Here is a 17767-nt window from a genome sequence, read left to right on the forward strand (position 1 = left end):
ATAATAATAATAATAATAATAATAATAATAATAATAGCACTCTTATCGCAACCAAGATGAGTCTATTTTCCAATGTTTCCTTTCCTCACTGGGCAATTTTCCCTGTTGGGGTCCCTGGGCTTATAGCATTCTGCTTTTCCAACTAGGGTTGTAGCCTAGCATGTAATAATAATAATAATAATAGCACTCTTATCGCAACCAAAGATGAGTCTATTTTCCAATGTTTCCTTTCCTCACTGGGCAATTTTCCCTGTTGGGGCCCCTGGGCTTATAGCATTCTGCTTTTCCAACTAGGGTTGTAGCCTAGCATGTAATAATAATAATAATAATAATAATAATAATAGCACTCTTATCCCAACCAAAGATGAGTCTGTTTTCCAATGTTTCCTTTCCTCACTGGGCAATTTTCCCTGTTGGGGCCCCTGGGCTTATAGCATTCTGCTTTTCCAACTAGGGTTGTAGCCTAGCATGTAATAATAATAATAATAATAATAATAATAATAATAGTAGCACTCTTATCCCAACCAAAGATGAGTCTATTTTCCAATGTTTCCTTTCCTCACTGGGCAATTTTCCCTGTTGGGGCCCCTGGGCTTATAGCATTCTGCTTTTCCAACTAGGGTTGTAGCCTAGCATGTAATAATAATAATAATAATAATAATAATAGTAGCACTCTTATCCCAACCAAAGATGAGTCTATTTTCCAATGTTTCCTTTCCTCACTGGGCAATTTTCCCTGTTGGGGCCCCTGGGCTTATAGCATTCTGCTTTTCCAACTAGGGTTGTAGCCTAGCATGTAATAATAATAATAATAATAATAATAATAATAATAATAATAATAGTAGCACTCTTATCCCAACCAAAGATGAGTCTATTTTCCAATGTTTCACCTTTCCTCACTGGGCAATTTTCCCTGTTGGGGCCCCTGGGCTTATAGCATTCTGCTTTTCCAACTAGGGTTGTAGCCTAGCATGTAATAATAATAATAATAATAATAATAATAATAGCACTCTTATCCCAACCAAAGATGAGTCTATTTTCCAATGTTTCCTTTCCTCACTGGGCAATTTTCCCTGTTGGGGCCCCTGGGCTTGTAGCATTCTGCTTTTCCAACTAGGGTTGTAACCTAGCATGTAATAATAATAATAATAATAATAATAATAATAATAATAATAGCACTCTTATCGCAACCAAAGATGAGTCTATTTTCCAATGTTTCCTTTCCTCACTGGGCAACTTTCCCTGTTGGGGCCCCTTGGCTTATAGCATTCTGCTTTTCCAACTAGGGTTGTAGCCTAGCATGTAATAATAATAATAATAATAATAATAATAATAATAGCACTCTTATCCCAACCAAAGATGAGTCTATTTTCCAATGTTTCCTTTCCTCACTGGGCTATTTTCCCTGTTGGGGTCCCTGGGCTGATAGCATTCTGCTTTTCCAACTAGGGTTGTAGCCTAGCATGTAATAATAATAATAATAATAATAATAATAATAATAATAGCATTCTTATCCCAACCAAAGATGAGTCTAGAAGCCTGTGATGTGGAGACATCCACTGTTAATCATTACAGGTTCTTTTGAGCTCTAAAGTCTAAACTAAGAGGATTGGACAACTGTAATTGAAATATGGGAAATGAATATAAAAAAAGTCACGCAAAAACACAATATGTTTATTCACAAACTTATTTACAAAGAAGATAAAAGTAGCTTCTTTATTTACTTCCAATGAAAAAAATACATAAAAATATCAATAAATAAGAGGAACAGTCAGAAAAGTACATAAAAAAATGTACATACTTATACAGTACAATACTGTACTGTATAGAAATGAAATTTAAGGTACAGTAATAGTAAAAAAGATAATACAATATTGTACAATGTTACGAATTAGTACACTTTTATAATACAGTGCAATACAGTATTAACATAAGAACCCTTTCTATATTAATTTTTGGAGGCTTGTCAGAGTACAGTAACGTGGCACAGTAGTCTATAGCAGGGTTGCCAGTTTGGCCTTTTTCAGGCCAAAAAAAAACACCCTTAAATTTGGCCTTTTTTAAAAATTGGTTGGCCTTTATTATATGAAAAAAGGCAGGCCTTAAATACTAAATATTTGGCCTTTTTCTACTATTGGGTTGGCCTTTTAAAGCTTCTGTTGATTAGACGTTGGCCTTTTCTCATTTAGAAAACCTGGCAACCCTGGTCTATACGAAAATGATATGAGTACCCACCATGCCATACTACTAACCTTTCTTTCAGCTCTATAACATTAAATTTTTTCTACTATATACGTTCATACATTTGGATACAGTACACGTACATGAACACATACTGTACACTATAGACCATTTCTTTTAGCGATGCAGATTTGCACCGACTCGCAGCGGTGCCCTTTTAGCTCGGAAAAAATTCCGGATCGCTGATTGGTTGGACAAGATAATTCTAACCAATCAGCGATCCGGAAACTTTTCCGAGCTAAAAGGGCACCGATGCGAGTCGGTGCAAATATGCATCGCTAAAAGAAATGGACTATAGTCTTTCTTTATCGTTCTTACAAATTCGATGATGAAAAAAGTTTTTGGAAGGAAATATACAGTACACTGATACTGTAAAACAAACTGGCTGGCATGGAAATTACATCAAAACTGACTACATTGCTCGAAAATGCAACACTATTAATAGGCACTCAAGTATTTGTGATATTTTTGGTTTATACTATAGTATGTAGGCCTATACTATAACTATCTTTGTAAGGAATATATGTCTAGCACAGTGGTTCCCAAACTATCTTACCTGACGCCCTCTTTTTGCTTCCAGTAGACTCTTTTTTTTTTTTTTTTTAATTGAAATGATTCTCACATTTATTTCTTAACATTGCACAGGAAAACAGATAATAGTACATTCCAGTAACTAAAAACGAAACATTTGGTTCAAAGTGCGAGAAAAAAAGTTTGAACATTAGCAAATTTGCAAAATTGAGTTGCAATTTCAAGAATAGATAATTTGAAAACATGGCATATAATATTTGGAAATACTTATGAGACTAAGGCACAATTTCTGGTCAAATGTAGTGAGATGGATGCATGTATGTAATGACAGATATATTTGTTCTTTTAATGATTTTATTATTCTATTAAACAAGTAATTTCGAGCAGATGACTTCACGCCCCCCTTGTATTGTCCTCACGCCCCCCTAGTGGGGCGCGCCCCACAGTTTGGGAACCACTGGTCTAGCACATGTACTGTATTGACTAATTTAATAAATAATTTTTTCTTCTTGTAATTTTTCATTATAATTGTTCAATGCAGACCGACATAAGGTTGCATAAAATGGCGTAACTTTGATTTTATTTTTGTATTCAATATTTAAGGATAAGCGTCGTAAATTCGTAACATAAGCTGAACCAACGTAAACCGGGGAACTATTGTATAACATACGTATGCTGAACCAACGTAAACCGGGGAACTATTGTATAACATGCGTATGCTGAACCAACGTAAACCGGGGAACTATTGTATAACATACGTATGCTGAACCAACGTAAACCGGGGAACTATTGTATAACATGCGTATGCTGAACCAACGTAAACCGGGGAACTGTTGTATATGTAACATACTATTGTACTTTTGAATATAAAGTACAATATCAGTAGGCCTAGAGGTCAGTAAAACTACATCTTGTATGTAAAGGGTTGCAGTCAAAGATTGTACGCATTAATAGTAGAAAAATAATACACATTTAAAGTATGTGATAGTTATGAAGTAGTTTATAAGCATGTCTTTAGTTGACAAAATATGATTTTCAGGGGACTGAAAATTAATTACGGAATAATTTTAGGACAATTTATATATTTTGTCATCCCCAAATGTCTGTTCAGTCATTACAGCTTTCAATTTCAATTAATGTTGCAATTACATACATGATAGTCCAGCTTCAAAAGATAGACACCAAATGTCTTTTGGGGCAATTTCATATACAGCATGATATGGGTATAACTATAGTCCATTTCTTTTAGCTAGTCATATTTGCACCGACTCGCAACGGTGCCCTTTTAGCTTGGAAAAGTTTCTTGGTCACTGATTGGTTAGAATTATCTTGTCCAACCAATCAGCGATCAGGAAACTTTTCCGAGCTAAAAGGGCACCGCTGCGAGTCGGTGCAAATATGACTCGCTAAAAGAAATGGACTATAGTAGACATGTAGTAATTATATTCATACACATTTTCTTGCCATCATTATTTCTCAAATTGAGTGAATCTGCTGGCTAAGCATTATAGTTTATACATTTCTACTGAAGATATTAGCCCTTTTCTGGATGAATACAGTTTATTGTGTTTTATTAATGTTTCAGGGTATGATAATGTATGTGAAGCTATGATTTTTTTAAAAGCCATTATAGAATAAAAGTTTACCCTTCAGTTTTGCAATAGATACACTGTTAATGGAAGAATGACCAAGGAGTAGGTTGGCATTTCCCCCCTTGCTGAGTTGCAATAATCCGAGGCACAACACATTATGCTGCTGTCATACAATCCCCCTGGATTCCTTAACAAATCTGAGGAGAAGAAGAATGGAGACTTAATATTTATTTGTCATAATCTCTCTTATGTTATGGGATTTAGGAATGTGGAATGATAATAATAATATTACGGAAGTGGGGAAAATGGGGAAAGGTAGAGTACCCCTGGATACAATCCAGTTTATAGCTCAAAGGCAGGTACTCGGGATGGGATAGATTAAGGAAATAGGGAGAAAGAGAAGTACAGAAGAAGACTAAAAGAGAGGGGCAGACCCTCTTGCAATGTTAGGGATTTGGTATTATTATTCATAGGAATGTGTGAAATATACTGTAGCCTACAGTGTAATGAACACTTGTAAATATCATCATATAATGTGAATCTCCAATTTTTAGTTATTTTTAAAAAAAATTTAATGTTTTTACCTCTTAGGCTTGTGCATTAACTATGAGATTCATTTATTTTTTATTCTTGGTATGACTAAAGGCGTATGCTGTACAGTCTGTAAGATTGTTGAACTTTCAGAATTTTATGTATATTAGAAATGTGAAGGATAGTTTTGTGGATATTGTATAGTGTGTGATTATATTTAATATTTCATGGTTTTAGCTACACTTCTGTAGTTATGGTTATTTTATTGGGAAGTTAGCATACCTAGCATGTCTACAAAGTAGCATAATCCATGAGTAATATGTTCTCAATTCTGTTTTACTGTGGAAAAGTCATTTTTAGGAACATGCATTTCATTCAGTAAACAGCAATAATGGTAAATTATATGTATTTTACAGAATCAAATGCTTTAATTTTTATCAATCTCAAGACAAACTTGTAGTAAACAGCAATAATGGTAAATTATATGTATTTTACAGAATCAATTGCTTTAATCTTTATCAATCTCAAGACAAACTTGTAGTAAACAGCAATAATGGTAAATTATATGTATTTTACAGAATCGAATGCTTTAATTTTTTATCAATCTCAAGACAAACTTGTTATAGATTGTAGAAAATGAACTGCTTATTCGAAGAATTGATAATATATGCATGTGTCCATCTGGGAATAGTGTGGAGCCCTTGGCTGATTTTCATAATCATGGAAGATGCTAAGAATTTTTTTTTTAACTTTTATTTAAAATAACAAAATACAATATTTACATTTTGTCAATTAAATAGTTGAACACATGAATTCCTTTGTAACAAATTTCTTCAATTTTTCCTTATACAAAATTGACTCAAACCATCTCACATAATTTAATCTTCCTCTAAGAAAACCAAGAGTATCTTTTTCACTAAGTTTCTGCATATGGCTTAAGAAAGACCCTTCCCCTTGAAGCTGCTACATACACGTTGCTTAGTTTTAACAGCAGGATCTGAGGAATTGGAGGAAAGGACTATAAACCATCTTTAGTAGGAATATCACTACTGGCGACTGGGAAGGGACCAAAGGAAACAATAATAGAAAGTGGTTTTTATAGTGGTTGTGTTACAGTTGTTGGGTCACATGAACTCTTCTGTATACTAAATATAATAATTTGTCTCTAGGGGAGCTCAGTATAGCAAAATATACTTGGAATAAGATATTTGCAATATCTGAAAAGTATCAGAGTAAAAAAATAGATAGGCAGGTTTTGGAGGTAGAGCATGTCTGGTAACTTGGGATATATGCTAGACTGTGAACCAGGTGTTAAAGGCAAAGTGAGAAAGTGAATAGTTCCATAGTTGATATGGTACAAATGTTTCTCTGAAAGTTCTCAGTCTACCCCATGTGGGAGAGCCAAAAACCTTATGCGCTTGTAAGCATATACTACAACCACTTAAACCATTATACCAAGACTTCTATTGTTCAAAGCATTTTGCAGGAAAGCCTCAGGAAGTCAATATATACTTACAAGTAATCAAGCTGGAACAGACAAAAGTCAATGCTGTAATTAACCATCAACAAAAGAAGCACATGGTTCTCAAAGAAAGCCATGAATATGTAGTCCACACACTTGAAATGCTTTTCATATTACATCATATACGATACCCAAACTGTCGACTTCTAACAAATTAGTAGATACTACTCAAGAAAGGCATGTATCTGGAACAGCACTTTGGGTCCCTTGCTGCACTTACATTTTACCCTTGTTTAAATGGTGGATAATGTGGGAGGTTGGGCTGTGGCACCCTAGCAGTACCAGCTGAATTCGGCTGAGTCCCTGGTTAGGCTGGAGGAACGTAGAGAGTAGAGGTCCCCTTTTTGTTTTGTTTCTTTGTTGATGTCGGCTACCCCCCAAAATTGGGGGAAGTGCCTTGGTATATGGATGGATTAAATGCTCCTACTTACTTCCATAGTCCTTCCCACACTCTTTCAACTTTACTTCAGTTACTAGTGGATTTTCCACCAGTTGCACCTCAGTTCTAAATAGTCTCCATAGTCCCAGCGTTGTGTCAAATGGCCCAGTACTATACTTCCAATCAAACCAACTCTGTATGTTCTCCTGTTGCTAGCTCAGGCAGTGGTTCCCAACCTTTTTTCTGTCATTTCGCCCCTGCACCCAGTTCAACCATCCAGATTCCCCCCTTCATGCCCCGCCCAGCCCTCATGCCCACTCGCCTGCCTCAGAAATGGGCATGATACTCCAATTCTCCCCTTGAATATCATGTCAGTGAGAACTGATATGATCATATCACAATTGAATGGCTAAAAACAAATTGCCGCACGTACTATGAGGACATTTTCCACTTGTTTTAGTTAGTAGGTAGTGTAATTATTTCCCCCCTGAAAGCTTCAAATTTCCCCCCCAGGGGAAAATTTCCCCCAGGTTGGGAACCACTGTGCTAGAGGAACAAGTGCATATTAACTCAATTAAATGGGTGGTACTCCTACCCTCTACAGCTAGTTGATACAGTTACCATGATTAAATAATGGTACCAGCTTTATGCCCGAGGTATATAAACATAATAGGGTTAAGGTTGGTATAACCGGGAATATTGTAAATGATCTGGAAATTTGTGATATTTGAATGTCAAAGATGCAAATATTTTCTTGAACTGGTAAATATGATTGAACATTAGTGAACCAAGTACATTTTAAGCATTTAAGGCTACATTGAAATATAATTAATGAGCTTTCTCTGGTTATGTTTGGGTGAGGCTGTAAACCTTTTTCATTGCTGTTTTAACTGTCTGTTTTCACAAATATTTTTATTCAAATAGATTTCTCAGTAAATAAGACTTTTGTTCTTTGTGTGCCAAAAGTTAAAACGGAACCAGTAAAATGAAATCGTAGTTTGTCTTACAGGATTCGGTGCCAGACCATCTAAATACATCACAGTCACTGTGCCTTACCAATTACCTTTAAGCTTCATGTTGAGAATTTTGCTGTTCTTGGAATAACTTTATTTCTCTATACTTTGTATATCTGCAAATATCTACTCTTCTGATTTCTACAATGCATACTACATGCATGTTTACAGAGCTACAAGTGATTATAACTTTACTAGCAGTACAAATTTAGGACATCAAAACAAATGTATTTTTTGTGAAATTTAATATTCAGAAAATAAACACAATGAAATGGGAACAACACATCTTACTTCTTTAACTATACTAATAACAGTTCTTGTTAAATATCGTGTGATGAATACAACTTGTAATCACAACACGTGTTTACTTATTTTGATAATCTTATCGTAAGCACGCTAATCTGGAAAAAATTGCGCAAAGTTCGTATGACGAACCTATCTTAAGAATTCATGTAGCCTGATGATAGCCTACAGTAATAACACACTGCATTCAAACTCATGCTTTAATAATTTTGATATCTTTTATGCATAAGTTCGTTGGCTAGATAATTTTAAAGTACATGATATAAAGTAATAAAGGTAACATCAACGATAAAAATGATGGCATTATTTCCTTAGCCGAGTTGCAGTAATCTGTATAGCAACAGTCAACGCTGCTGGCATCCATACCGGCCGGAATCCTTAACAGATCTGGGAAAAGAAGAATCGAAGCTGACTTTTTGGCAATGGTTAATGGCAAAGACTATATTATTATTATTATTATTAAATGCTAAGCTACAACCCTAGTTGGAAAAGCAAGATGCTATAAGCCCAGAGGCCCCAACAGGAAAAATAGCTCAGTGAAGAAAGGAAACAAGGAAAAATAAAGTATTTTAAGAATAGTAACAACATTAAAATAACTACTTCCTATATAAACAATAAAAACTTCAACAAAACAAGAGAAAGAGAAAATAGATAGAACAGTGTGCCTGAGTGTACCCTCAAGCAAGAGAACTCTAACCCAAGACAATGGAAGACCATGGTACAGAGGCTATAGCACTACCCAAGGCTAGAGAACAAAGGTTTGATTTTGGAGTGTCCTTCTCCTAGAAGAGCTGCTTACCATAGCTAAAGAGTCTCTTCTACCCTTACCAAGAAGAAAGTAGCCACTGAACAACTACAGTGCAGTAGTTAACCCCTTTGGTGAAGAAGAATTGTTTGGTAATCTCAGTGTTGTCAGGTGTATGAGGACAGAGGAGAATCTGTAAAGAATAGGCCAGACTATTCGGTGTCAGTGTAGGCAAAGGGAAAGAACCGTAACCAGAGAGAAGGATCCAATACGGAAGGAAGATAGGAAGGCTCAAAATAGAATGTTAATACGCTAGCTGGCAACTCCAAAGTGAACACAATAGTTGATTACTCCGATTTCAGATGGCGTTGTAGGTATACATCGTTTGTCGTCTGTTTGTTTATATTCAGAATTTGACAGTTGACTCAAACGAAAGCATGGCGCCGACAGTAAAGAAGTCACACAAGTGTGTTGTGTGCCATAAACAAAAAGAAACCGATCCTCATTAGGTGTTTCACAGGTTCCATAAGGACAAAGCACGTTGAGTACAAACAGTATAATACATGCAGTATGTGCTGCTAATGAGTAAGCCCCACTGATATTGGATGTAATATTCAGGCAAGTCATCCACAGTAAATCTCTTTTGTTTTTCATTTTTTGTTGGCTTGTATGCTACCTTATTTCTATTTCCAACCCCCTTTTGATTATTTTTGTGTGTGGTACAATTTTTTTGTTATTTTGATCCTTTTGATTGTACATTTATACATTTATTAGTTTATAATACTAAACTATACATGAGTGCATCATGCTTTTCCATTTCAATAAAAAATAAAATACAATTGTGTTTTTATACACCTAATATCTCTCCATCTTACAGTAGCCTACAAACTGTAATTAAATGTATGCCTACACATAAGCATTTGTGGCTATGTTTAACAAAGCAGATATACAGTATGTTTTAATTTATTCGAATGTGGTATTGTATAGAACATTTAAAATTGGTTGTAATATACTGTACAATACTTAAATTTGCAAGAAAATTAACTAAATCATAAGAGATATAGCTATTGAATTTCTGAAAAATAGACTGAGAAACATAATTTGCAATTTATTTACCTAAAATTTAAGACTATCATGAATATATGAGTAAAATATACTGACATAGTAAAAGAAAATTAACTAAATCATAAGAGATATAGCTATTGAATTTCTGAAAAATAGACTGAGAAACATAATTTGCAATTTAGTTACCTAGAATTTAAGAATATCATGAATATATGAGTAAAATATACTGACATAGTAAAAGAAAATTAACTAAATCATAAGAGATATAACTATTGAATTTCTGAAAAATAGACTGAGAAACATAATTTGCAATTTATTTACCTAAAACTTAAGAATATCATGAATATATGAGTAAAATATACTGACATGGTAATGCAAATTATGAACAAATATGTCGCAAAATTTACAATCGAATTCCATCCTATAAACCCGTAAGCAGAGTTGCCAGGTTTTCCAATTGAGAAAAAGGCCAACGTCTGGTCAACTGCAGCTTTAAAAGGCCAACATAATAGTAAAAAGGGCCGAAAATATAGCCTTTAAAGCTAACCAATTTTAAAAGGCTAAATTTAGGTATCTAGCACGAAAAAAACGGCCAGATTTGGAGTTTTTTTGGCACAAAAAGGCCAACCTGGCAACCCTGGTTTTAAAAGCGTGCAGTGTTGACAGATATGGGAAATTATCCCTAGATTTGGGAATTTTGGATGTTTGATGGGGATATTCTGTACAAATTTCTATGGCGAAGAAACAAAGATGAGTAAACCTTTATGTAATTGCAATTAATTTTCTTGCGTTTATGTGAAATATAGTGAATAATTTCTATATTAGTAAAGCCTACGTGATCAGAGGAAAATATATTTTTGAAAATGGGGATTTTGGGGTTGTTTTGGGGATATTTTACCATAAGTTCTGGGGATATTTAGACTAACCCATCTGGCAACACTGGAACAAATTAAAAGCCCGAGTCTTCCTTCAGTATTTAGTCATTTGTTAATGGAAAAAGTCAAACTTCCCGTTAGTGAATCTCGTGTCTAAAACTATGCTTGACCGACTCCGAACTTCTGAAGGTTCGTCGCAGTCTACCAGCAGTTGAGGTAAGGGACTTATATATGTATATGGATGGAATATTGAAGCTATATGTTTTATAGTTATTTGAAAACTTATTTTGTAAGAATGCATCCTGACATGCATAGTGAGTTGTCTTTTTTCATGCAACGGTGACCTTTACCATGTAAGTCTTGCTTCTTAATGATCAGTAGGCCTATCACATTAGAGGATTTTATTTTTAATCCAATTTTATAGGGGCAGGCGCTCTAAAGTCCTCATCACTTTATCATAGCCTATATACCTGACCTTGAGACTAGCTTTTATGATCCGACCCGATACAAGGTTGATGTAATACAATACAAATTTACCAGGTTGATATTATAGCAGATATGGGGTATATATTTGCATAATTCAATAGCCTATCCCTAAAAAAAGAATTTAAGAAATGCTCCTTGTTTATTTATATGCACTTTGAAAGGCCTTGAAGACTATGATAATGGTAGAAAGTCATATTTTTAAAGTTATATGGCCGTTTGAAACGCATGTAGGTAACCTAACCTAAGATGCTTTCCCTCACTTCCCAGTGGGACTGAAGCCCCCACACCATGTTCTTTGTGTTCTTACTTTATACTCAGGTAGGGCATATCCCTGTGCTGGATTCCTTTATGAAATATACTTTGGAGAAATTGTATGAGTAATTAATAATCCGTATGGAGAAAATAAGTGATTTTCCTAGTATATTTGTAGGAGTTTTGTATGGTTTTGATGTCAACACTAGAAAACCGTATTTTTCGTTGTATAACAAATTTAGTATCACAAGAAGTTACGACCATAAAACCATATTTCTCAAGAGAAACGTAATAAGGAAATACAACCTAGCCCAAAGTTCATTGACACCATGCGCACAAGTTTATTTATGGCTTGAAAACATATATCCATAGTAAAGAACTTATGTTTGTATAGTTTAGAAAAATACAAATTACTTCTAAATTTGTCGTAATAGCTAGTCCGTAATTTTTTCGTTTCCTTTTTTGGGATACAATGTGTTGGGGGGTAAGGTAGAGTATAATGTATTTCGATAATGTGTGATGGAAATGTATTTAGAAACACAATCTGGAGTATCTCTTATAACCTTAGCTCTAAAAGTTTGTTACTGAGACACAAGAGTAAGAGGTGCATCTGGTGTATAAATGAGTGATATTTTAAGACTTTAAATTTACTATCTCTTTCATTCATGACCCACCTCCGTCAAGAGTGAGTCAGATATATCAATATCAGGGATGTTCACAGAAGTAAATGAAATTTTAATAAGGATTTCTTTTTATTTATATACTCATCCATTGTTCATACTTTTATTGACTTGGAGTGTGAGGATGACAGGTGCATTCTACTGTGGGCAAGAGGTATGGCCTCTTCAAGGGATGAAAACAGGAAATTTTTCAGTGTAAGTCATAGCTCCAAGAATAAAACATTATGAGCATCAGGTGAGTATAGTAATAACAAAATAATATTTTTTTTTTTTGCGTCCACCTAGCTTTAAAGTGGTACTGAAATGAGTATCTAAACCATCTAACTCTACCTAGATTGCTCAAAGATAAATGTCATTATGTACGAATGCAGTTAGTAAGAGATGGTTGTACCTCAGTTGGTGAATTACACATCAGTGGAAAATACATGAATAACAAGATGTTGGAAAAGGATAAAAATAAATGAAATAATCATATATATATCAACCCTTAAGGCTTAAATACACGTTCAAAAAAATCGTCAAAATTTTACATCAAAATTTTGATGCAAAATTTGAGTGTGTGTAGGACGTTTTGATGTCAAAACGTCCTTCACACGCTCAAATTTTGATGCAAATTTTTGATTATTTTTTTGAACGTGTATGGGCCCCTTAAGGGATAGTAATAACAGAAACTGTGCACCTTTGAAATGGGTCTTTTTGTCAAGGATTCTTGGCTTATTTGTGTTTCAGAAACACTGTACATTACAAAATAAAGTGGAAAACTCTACCCTGTAATGATTAAAGGGCAAAGTTTTGATTTTTTTTTTTTTGTTCAGTTTAAACTTTTCATAAATGATCAAGCTAATTTACCCCCAATGGAAAGCTTTGTTAGTTGTGAGTATTTAGCGTGGAAATTAAATGCAAAAAATTATACTTAGTAAAAGCATTTCCGTTCATTCGTAATTCTATATAAAGGACATCGCTACATACACAGTTACTTATGGCATACAGTCAGATGCTAAAAACTTTTTTTCCATCGATTCTTGTCATGTAATAAGTATGTGAAGTAAATACTGTATCGTAATGCTAATTGGATTATTTTACAAGCAGCAGAATTTGTAAACTAAAATTCCGAGAAATTAAAAGTGCAGTAAGTAAAAACAGCTCAAGTTTTTGTGTACCTGTATTTACATCACTAAGCAGTTTCTGTAAATGGTTCCATGAGCTGATACTTCCACGGCTATGAGGGCCAAACCCGCAGATCTGCTGTTTTCCACAAGATTTTTCAACTCGACCCACGATGACCACTTTCTGAAAAGAGAGCTTTTCTTATATAGTAAAGAAACAGATGTTTAGAATTTTGTATGAAGTAAAAGTTAAACCTCTTAGCATATATTAGTGTAAATTTAACTGCTATATATCAAAGATATCTAGCCCTCATCCTTGACAAAAAAAAATCCTGTGCTTAGCATATCCAAAGAATCTCACTCACACGAGACCTAGTTCGTGTTACTGTTCTTGTACAAATATATACAGAGGTTACCATAATTATTCTAATGTTGCATGTGAATGTAAGGGCAATATTTGCCTTTCAAAATAAGCTCAATTATTGCAGCCCTTAAACGTTGAAATTCTAAAGTATTACAGGGATATATTTGTTCACATTTAGTCCTTATGTATCCGTACACACTATATACAGTACATGTATTCATAATTTTGATTTTCAATTACAAACTTGTGTACATTATATGCAAACCCCCATTGGGATGTTTTAACGCTTTTACCCCCAGGCTCTTTGGAAATTATTTTTTTCCCAGCACATTTTACAGTATATTTTTTTTTAAATTGCTCTAACAGCCTTAATTTTTGTCAGAGAGAGGTCAGATTGGTCTCATTCTCTTGGAAAATGCCTTAATTTTCTCAAAAAATTATCAAAAATATGAAAAAAAGAATTTTTATGGCATTTCTTTGCAAGGACGTACCGGTACGTCCATGGGGGTAAAGGGATGGGTTTTGTGAAACGTACCAGTACGTCCTTTGGGGGTAAAAGGGTTAATATACAATCATTGTATTTGTGTATAAATTAGGGCTTATGCGTGCAATATCTCACCGTGCAGACGTCATATCCATAGTTACACATCAGTGGTGTGCCCCTTTCGTGTCGACAGTTGCTGCAATGGTAACACATGAGTCCTTTGGATGTGGAGGCCAGGGTGAAGAGCCCCGCTACTCCCACCCAGAGCCAGAGACTCCAGGACATGCCGTCCTTTCTAAATCTGGAAATGGAAAGAATGCTAAGTTAATAGATAATTCAAGCTGTTCATGGTATTGTGTATATTACTCTTTATGAAATTATTTGACCCGAGAAACGGATTTTGAGCGAAGCGAAAAATCTATTTTTGGGTGAGATGGCCATGTCGTCCTGATGGAAGTTCCTATAGGGTAGCTTCCTTGGGTATATTTGACTACGGTGATATTCCCAGAGAATTTACCTTAAGGTACCCAGAATTCTAACTCCTGGAGCGAATATCCCTAAATAACAGAACTAGGGATATCGCGAAATATCAGAGGACGTATTCTTGACACGCCACATAGCAATCTGCAACCCGAACAGAATTAACACTTCGAAGGGGTCAAGTGGCAAGAAAACGAAAAACGAGAAAGAAAGGAGAGCCGCTCGCAAGGTACCTCTCCTCTTTCGTTTCGTATGCGTGCATAACGGCGCCATCTGTATTCCTTGTAGCGATACACGAGGTGCTACAGATACTGTATGTAGGGAGGGGTCCTATAGCCCTCTTTTGGAGGAAAAAGGAAGGGCGGGTCTATCAGGATGACATGGCCATCTCGCCCAAAAATAGATTTTTCGCTTCGCTCAAAATCCGTTTTTTGGGCTCAAGCCATGTCGTCCTGATGGAAGTATACCAGAGCATTACTGTATCTGTGGATTCTCAAACGTGCCGTACTCTCAAGAAGGTATTTCCCGGTCAAACTAGACCTAGAGACCCAAGATGTTACCGTCATACATCTTTTCATCTAACCATAGACTATGTTAGTGCTTCCTGCCCCCTACAGGGAAGAGTCGTACTAGACTCTGGAAAAGTCTCGAAGAGTACATATACCTATGTATGAATAACAGACAAGCCAATATAGTGATCTCACTCTATATCATGTAAAGCATAGTTTGTAAAAGAAATACCGACCAGTTCCCCGTTCGATTACTGGATTGGACAAAGGTTTATATCCGGGTAGGAGGAAAACTTGCACATCCACTACCGTCCCCTTAGGGCATGGAGTCCTCCCGCTAGGGGAAAGCATAAACCAATGAAAGATGCTTGCATAAAGGAACAATCTATTAGAATTATCCATGATAAAGTATACATAGTTAACGTAATGCTAAACCATTTCTAGTAAAATGACACAGGCGAAAGAGACGCAAGGTTCACAAGAACTAGTTTATTGATAATCAATAAAAATAAAACAGGTTAAACAACAATTATACATATATAATAGGAGGATAACCAACAAATAAGCATAAGCATGATAGTAAACAGAAAAATTTGTTTATCTGAAAGAAAAACCATTAGCGCCACTTTTAACATACCAAGGTATCAAAATCATATGTCTGTTTGTTCCGTAACCGAAATACAAACCACGCTATTTACATTGGGTTTACCTTTCGGCGTAGCTGAAATGGCAAGCCATTAGAATTTAACGAGGGTGTATTACCCACGCGCTAGTTAGCAGGGGGGTAGGGGAGTGGTAGCTAGCTACCCCTCCCCCCTCACACACCGGTGAACTGCTTCACTTCACTTTTGGCTCGGACAATGGACAGACGTCTCTGTCTGTGTCCTCGCTTGGAAGCCATTGTTTGTTTTGTCTTTACTTAATCCATTAGAATTTAACGAGGGTGTATTACCCCGCGCTAGTTAGCAGGGGGTAGGGGAGTGGTAGCTAGCTACCCCTCCCCCCCTCACACACCGGTGAACTGCTTCACTTCACTTTTGGCTCGGACAATGGACAGACGTCTCTGTCTTTGTCCTCACTTGGCAGCCATTGTTTGTTTTGTCTTTACTTAATCACTTACTTTTCTTTTACTCAATATATATGTAAACATTTTTTCGTGTTTATGTATATATTTGAGTATAGAAATCAGTAAGTTTCCTTTTCAGAGTTTGTGCTTGTGTGTGTAGTGTACGATATCTCCGTGGAGCCCTCGGCAGTTAGGCCACCATGGTGTAATTTCATGGGTCGCGATCGAGTTTGACTACGGTTTTTCTCTCTCTCTCTCTCTCTTTGAGGTCGTTCACCCTTTTACTACGTTACTTTTACTACGTCTGAGTAGCTTCCTTCCCGTGTGGGTGGGGTTGCTACGCCGTACGTTTTGTCTCAATTAGTTTATGAATCTAATTGTATTTGTTGTTTTTTCAGCTTTTGTAGAACGATTCCTTTCGGGATTTTCGTTCTTTCTTTAGTGTTCATTCATTTTTAAATTACATAGTTACATAATTAAAATTGTTATAATTCTGTTTTGGTTACAGCTCTCCTTCCGTGAGTGTAAGTGGTTGTGAGGGCACGTGCCTGTTGTGTAATTCTTGTTTTCCTTTCCCTCAGGATTCCTCTTCGGAGCCTTCCCGGGGGAATGAATGTTAACTAATGATTTTTTTTTTTTTTTTTTCAGTTACCGATCTAGTTCGTTTCTGTAATGTGACAACGGAGTGAACTGTCTTGTTGAGGCCTGGGGATTTGGCTGTTGCTGCCTCCCCTATAGACCTTCGTCAGGGGCGTGTCTCCTTCTCCTGGAAGTACTCCCGTGACGATTGACGGCTCTCCAGTTCATTTTAGAACACTCAGGAGGCTCGCCTCCTTGGGTGGGTAACTTTCCTTCCGAGGGAAGTTTTTCTTGTCCAGGCTTGAGATTTTTCCCCTTTTGGGGGGTTCTTCTCTTGCCTTTTTTTCGTGCGACTATGCTCTTGGTGCTGAGCGGTCGCACCTGCAGTTACGCTCAAGGGGCTGGGCAACTACAGGAGCCCCTCTTCGGAGGATTGCTCTTTTTAGGTCACTGGCTGACCCGTCTCTTCTACGAAGTGTTTCTCTTTCATTCGCGAGAGAGTACGCTCATAGAGACTCCTCTTCGGAGGACTCTTCTGCTGTTGTTGCTGTTGGCCGCCTTCGCCGTTAGGCTCACCGTCCGCTACGTCGTAAGGGCCTCTCATCTCCCTATAAGGGTGCTAAGAGGCGCCTTTTTGAATCTCCGCATGCAGCCTGAAGCTCCTTCCTCTTTAGATCTCTCCGGGGATCGATCTCCAACGCCTTCTTGACCTTCCGCCCCTGGTGTAGATGGACAGCAGTCTGACCTCGTCTTCCGACGGACAACGGTCCCTTCAGGGCAAAGGTTGCCTCCCACGGGGGTGCTTCCCTTGCGTGTCAGGGTTCCCCTGCGCGCCCCTCTGCAGTGTTAGCGCACAGGCGCTCTCCTGCTCGTCAGCGTTCTCCTGATCGCTAGCGCACCTCCTGTTCGACAGCGCTCTCCTGTTCGCCAGCGCTCTCCTGTTCGTCAGCGCTCTCCTGATGAT

General features: G+C 36.6%; 1 protein-coding gene and 1 long non-coding RNA gene across 5 annotated transcripts in view; one reads left to right on the top strand and one right to left on the bottom strand.

Moving 5' to 3' along the window:
• Positions 1–4109: 4109 nt before the first annotated feature.
• The window catches only part of LOC137648848 (uncharacterized), an 82590-nt gene continuing 68932 nt past the window's right edge, over positions 4110–17767 (bottom strand). For 2 of the 4 annotated variants that reach the window (XM_068382023.1, XM_068382020.1), the window contains 3 exons: positions 14305–14470; positions 13376–13505; positions 8058–8499 (listed from right to left, as the gene is read on the bottom strand). In XM_068382023.1, coding sequence (XP_068238124.1) covers positions 8351–8499; positions 13376–13505; positions 14305–14454 — 429 coding nt within the window. In that variant the 5' untranslated portion in view covers positions 14455–14470 and the 3' untranslated portion in view covers positions 8058–8350. Of the gene's footprint in view, positions 4562–8057; positions 8500–13375; positions 13506–14304; positions 14471–17767 lie in introns of those variants that run through there. The other 2 variants (XM_068382029.1, XM_068382016.1) reach the window with 2 other exon arrangements.
• The window catches only part of LOC137648870 (uncharacterized), a 215145-nt gene continuing 208283 nt past the window's right edge, over positions 10906–17767 (top strand). The window contains exon 1 of the long non-coding RNA XR_011045739.1: positions 10906–11013. This is a non-coding gene — a long non-coding RNA (uncharacterized lncRNA). The remainder of the gene's footprint in view (positions 11014–17767) is intronic.

Source organism: Palaemon carinicauda, chromosome 1 (assembly GCF_036898095.1).
Source record: "Palaemon carinicauda isolate YSFRI2023 chromosome 1, ASM3689809v2, whole genome shotgun sequence".
Lineage (NCBI taxonomy): Eukaryota > Metazoa > Arthropoda > Malacostraca > Decapoda > Palaemonidae > Palaemon > Palaemon carinicauda.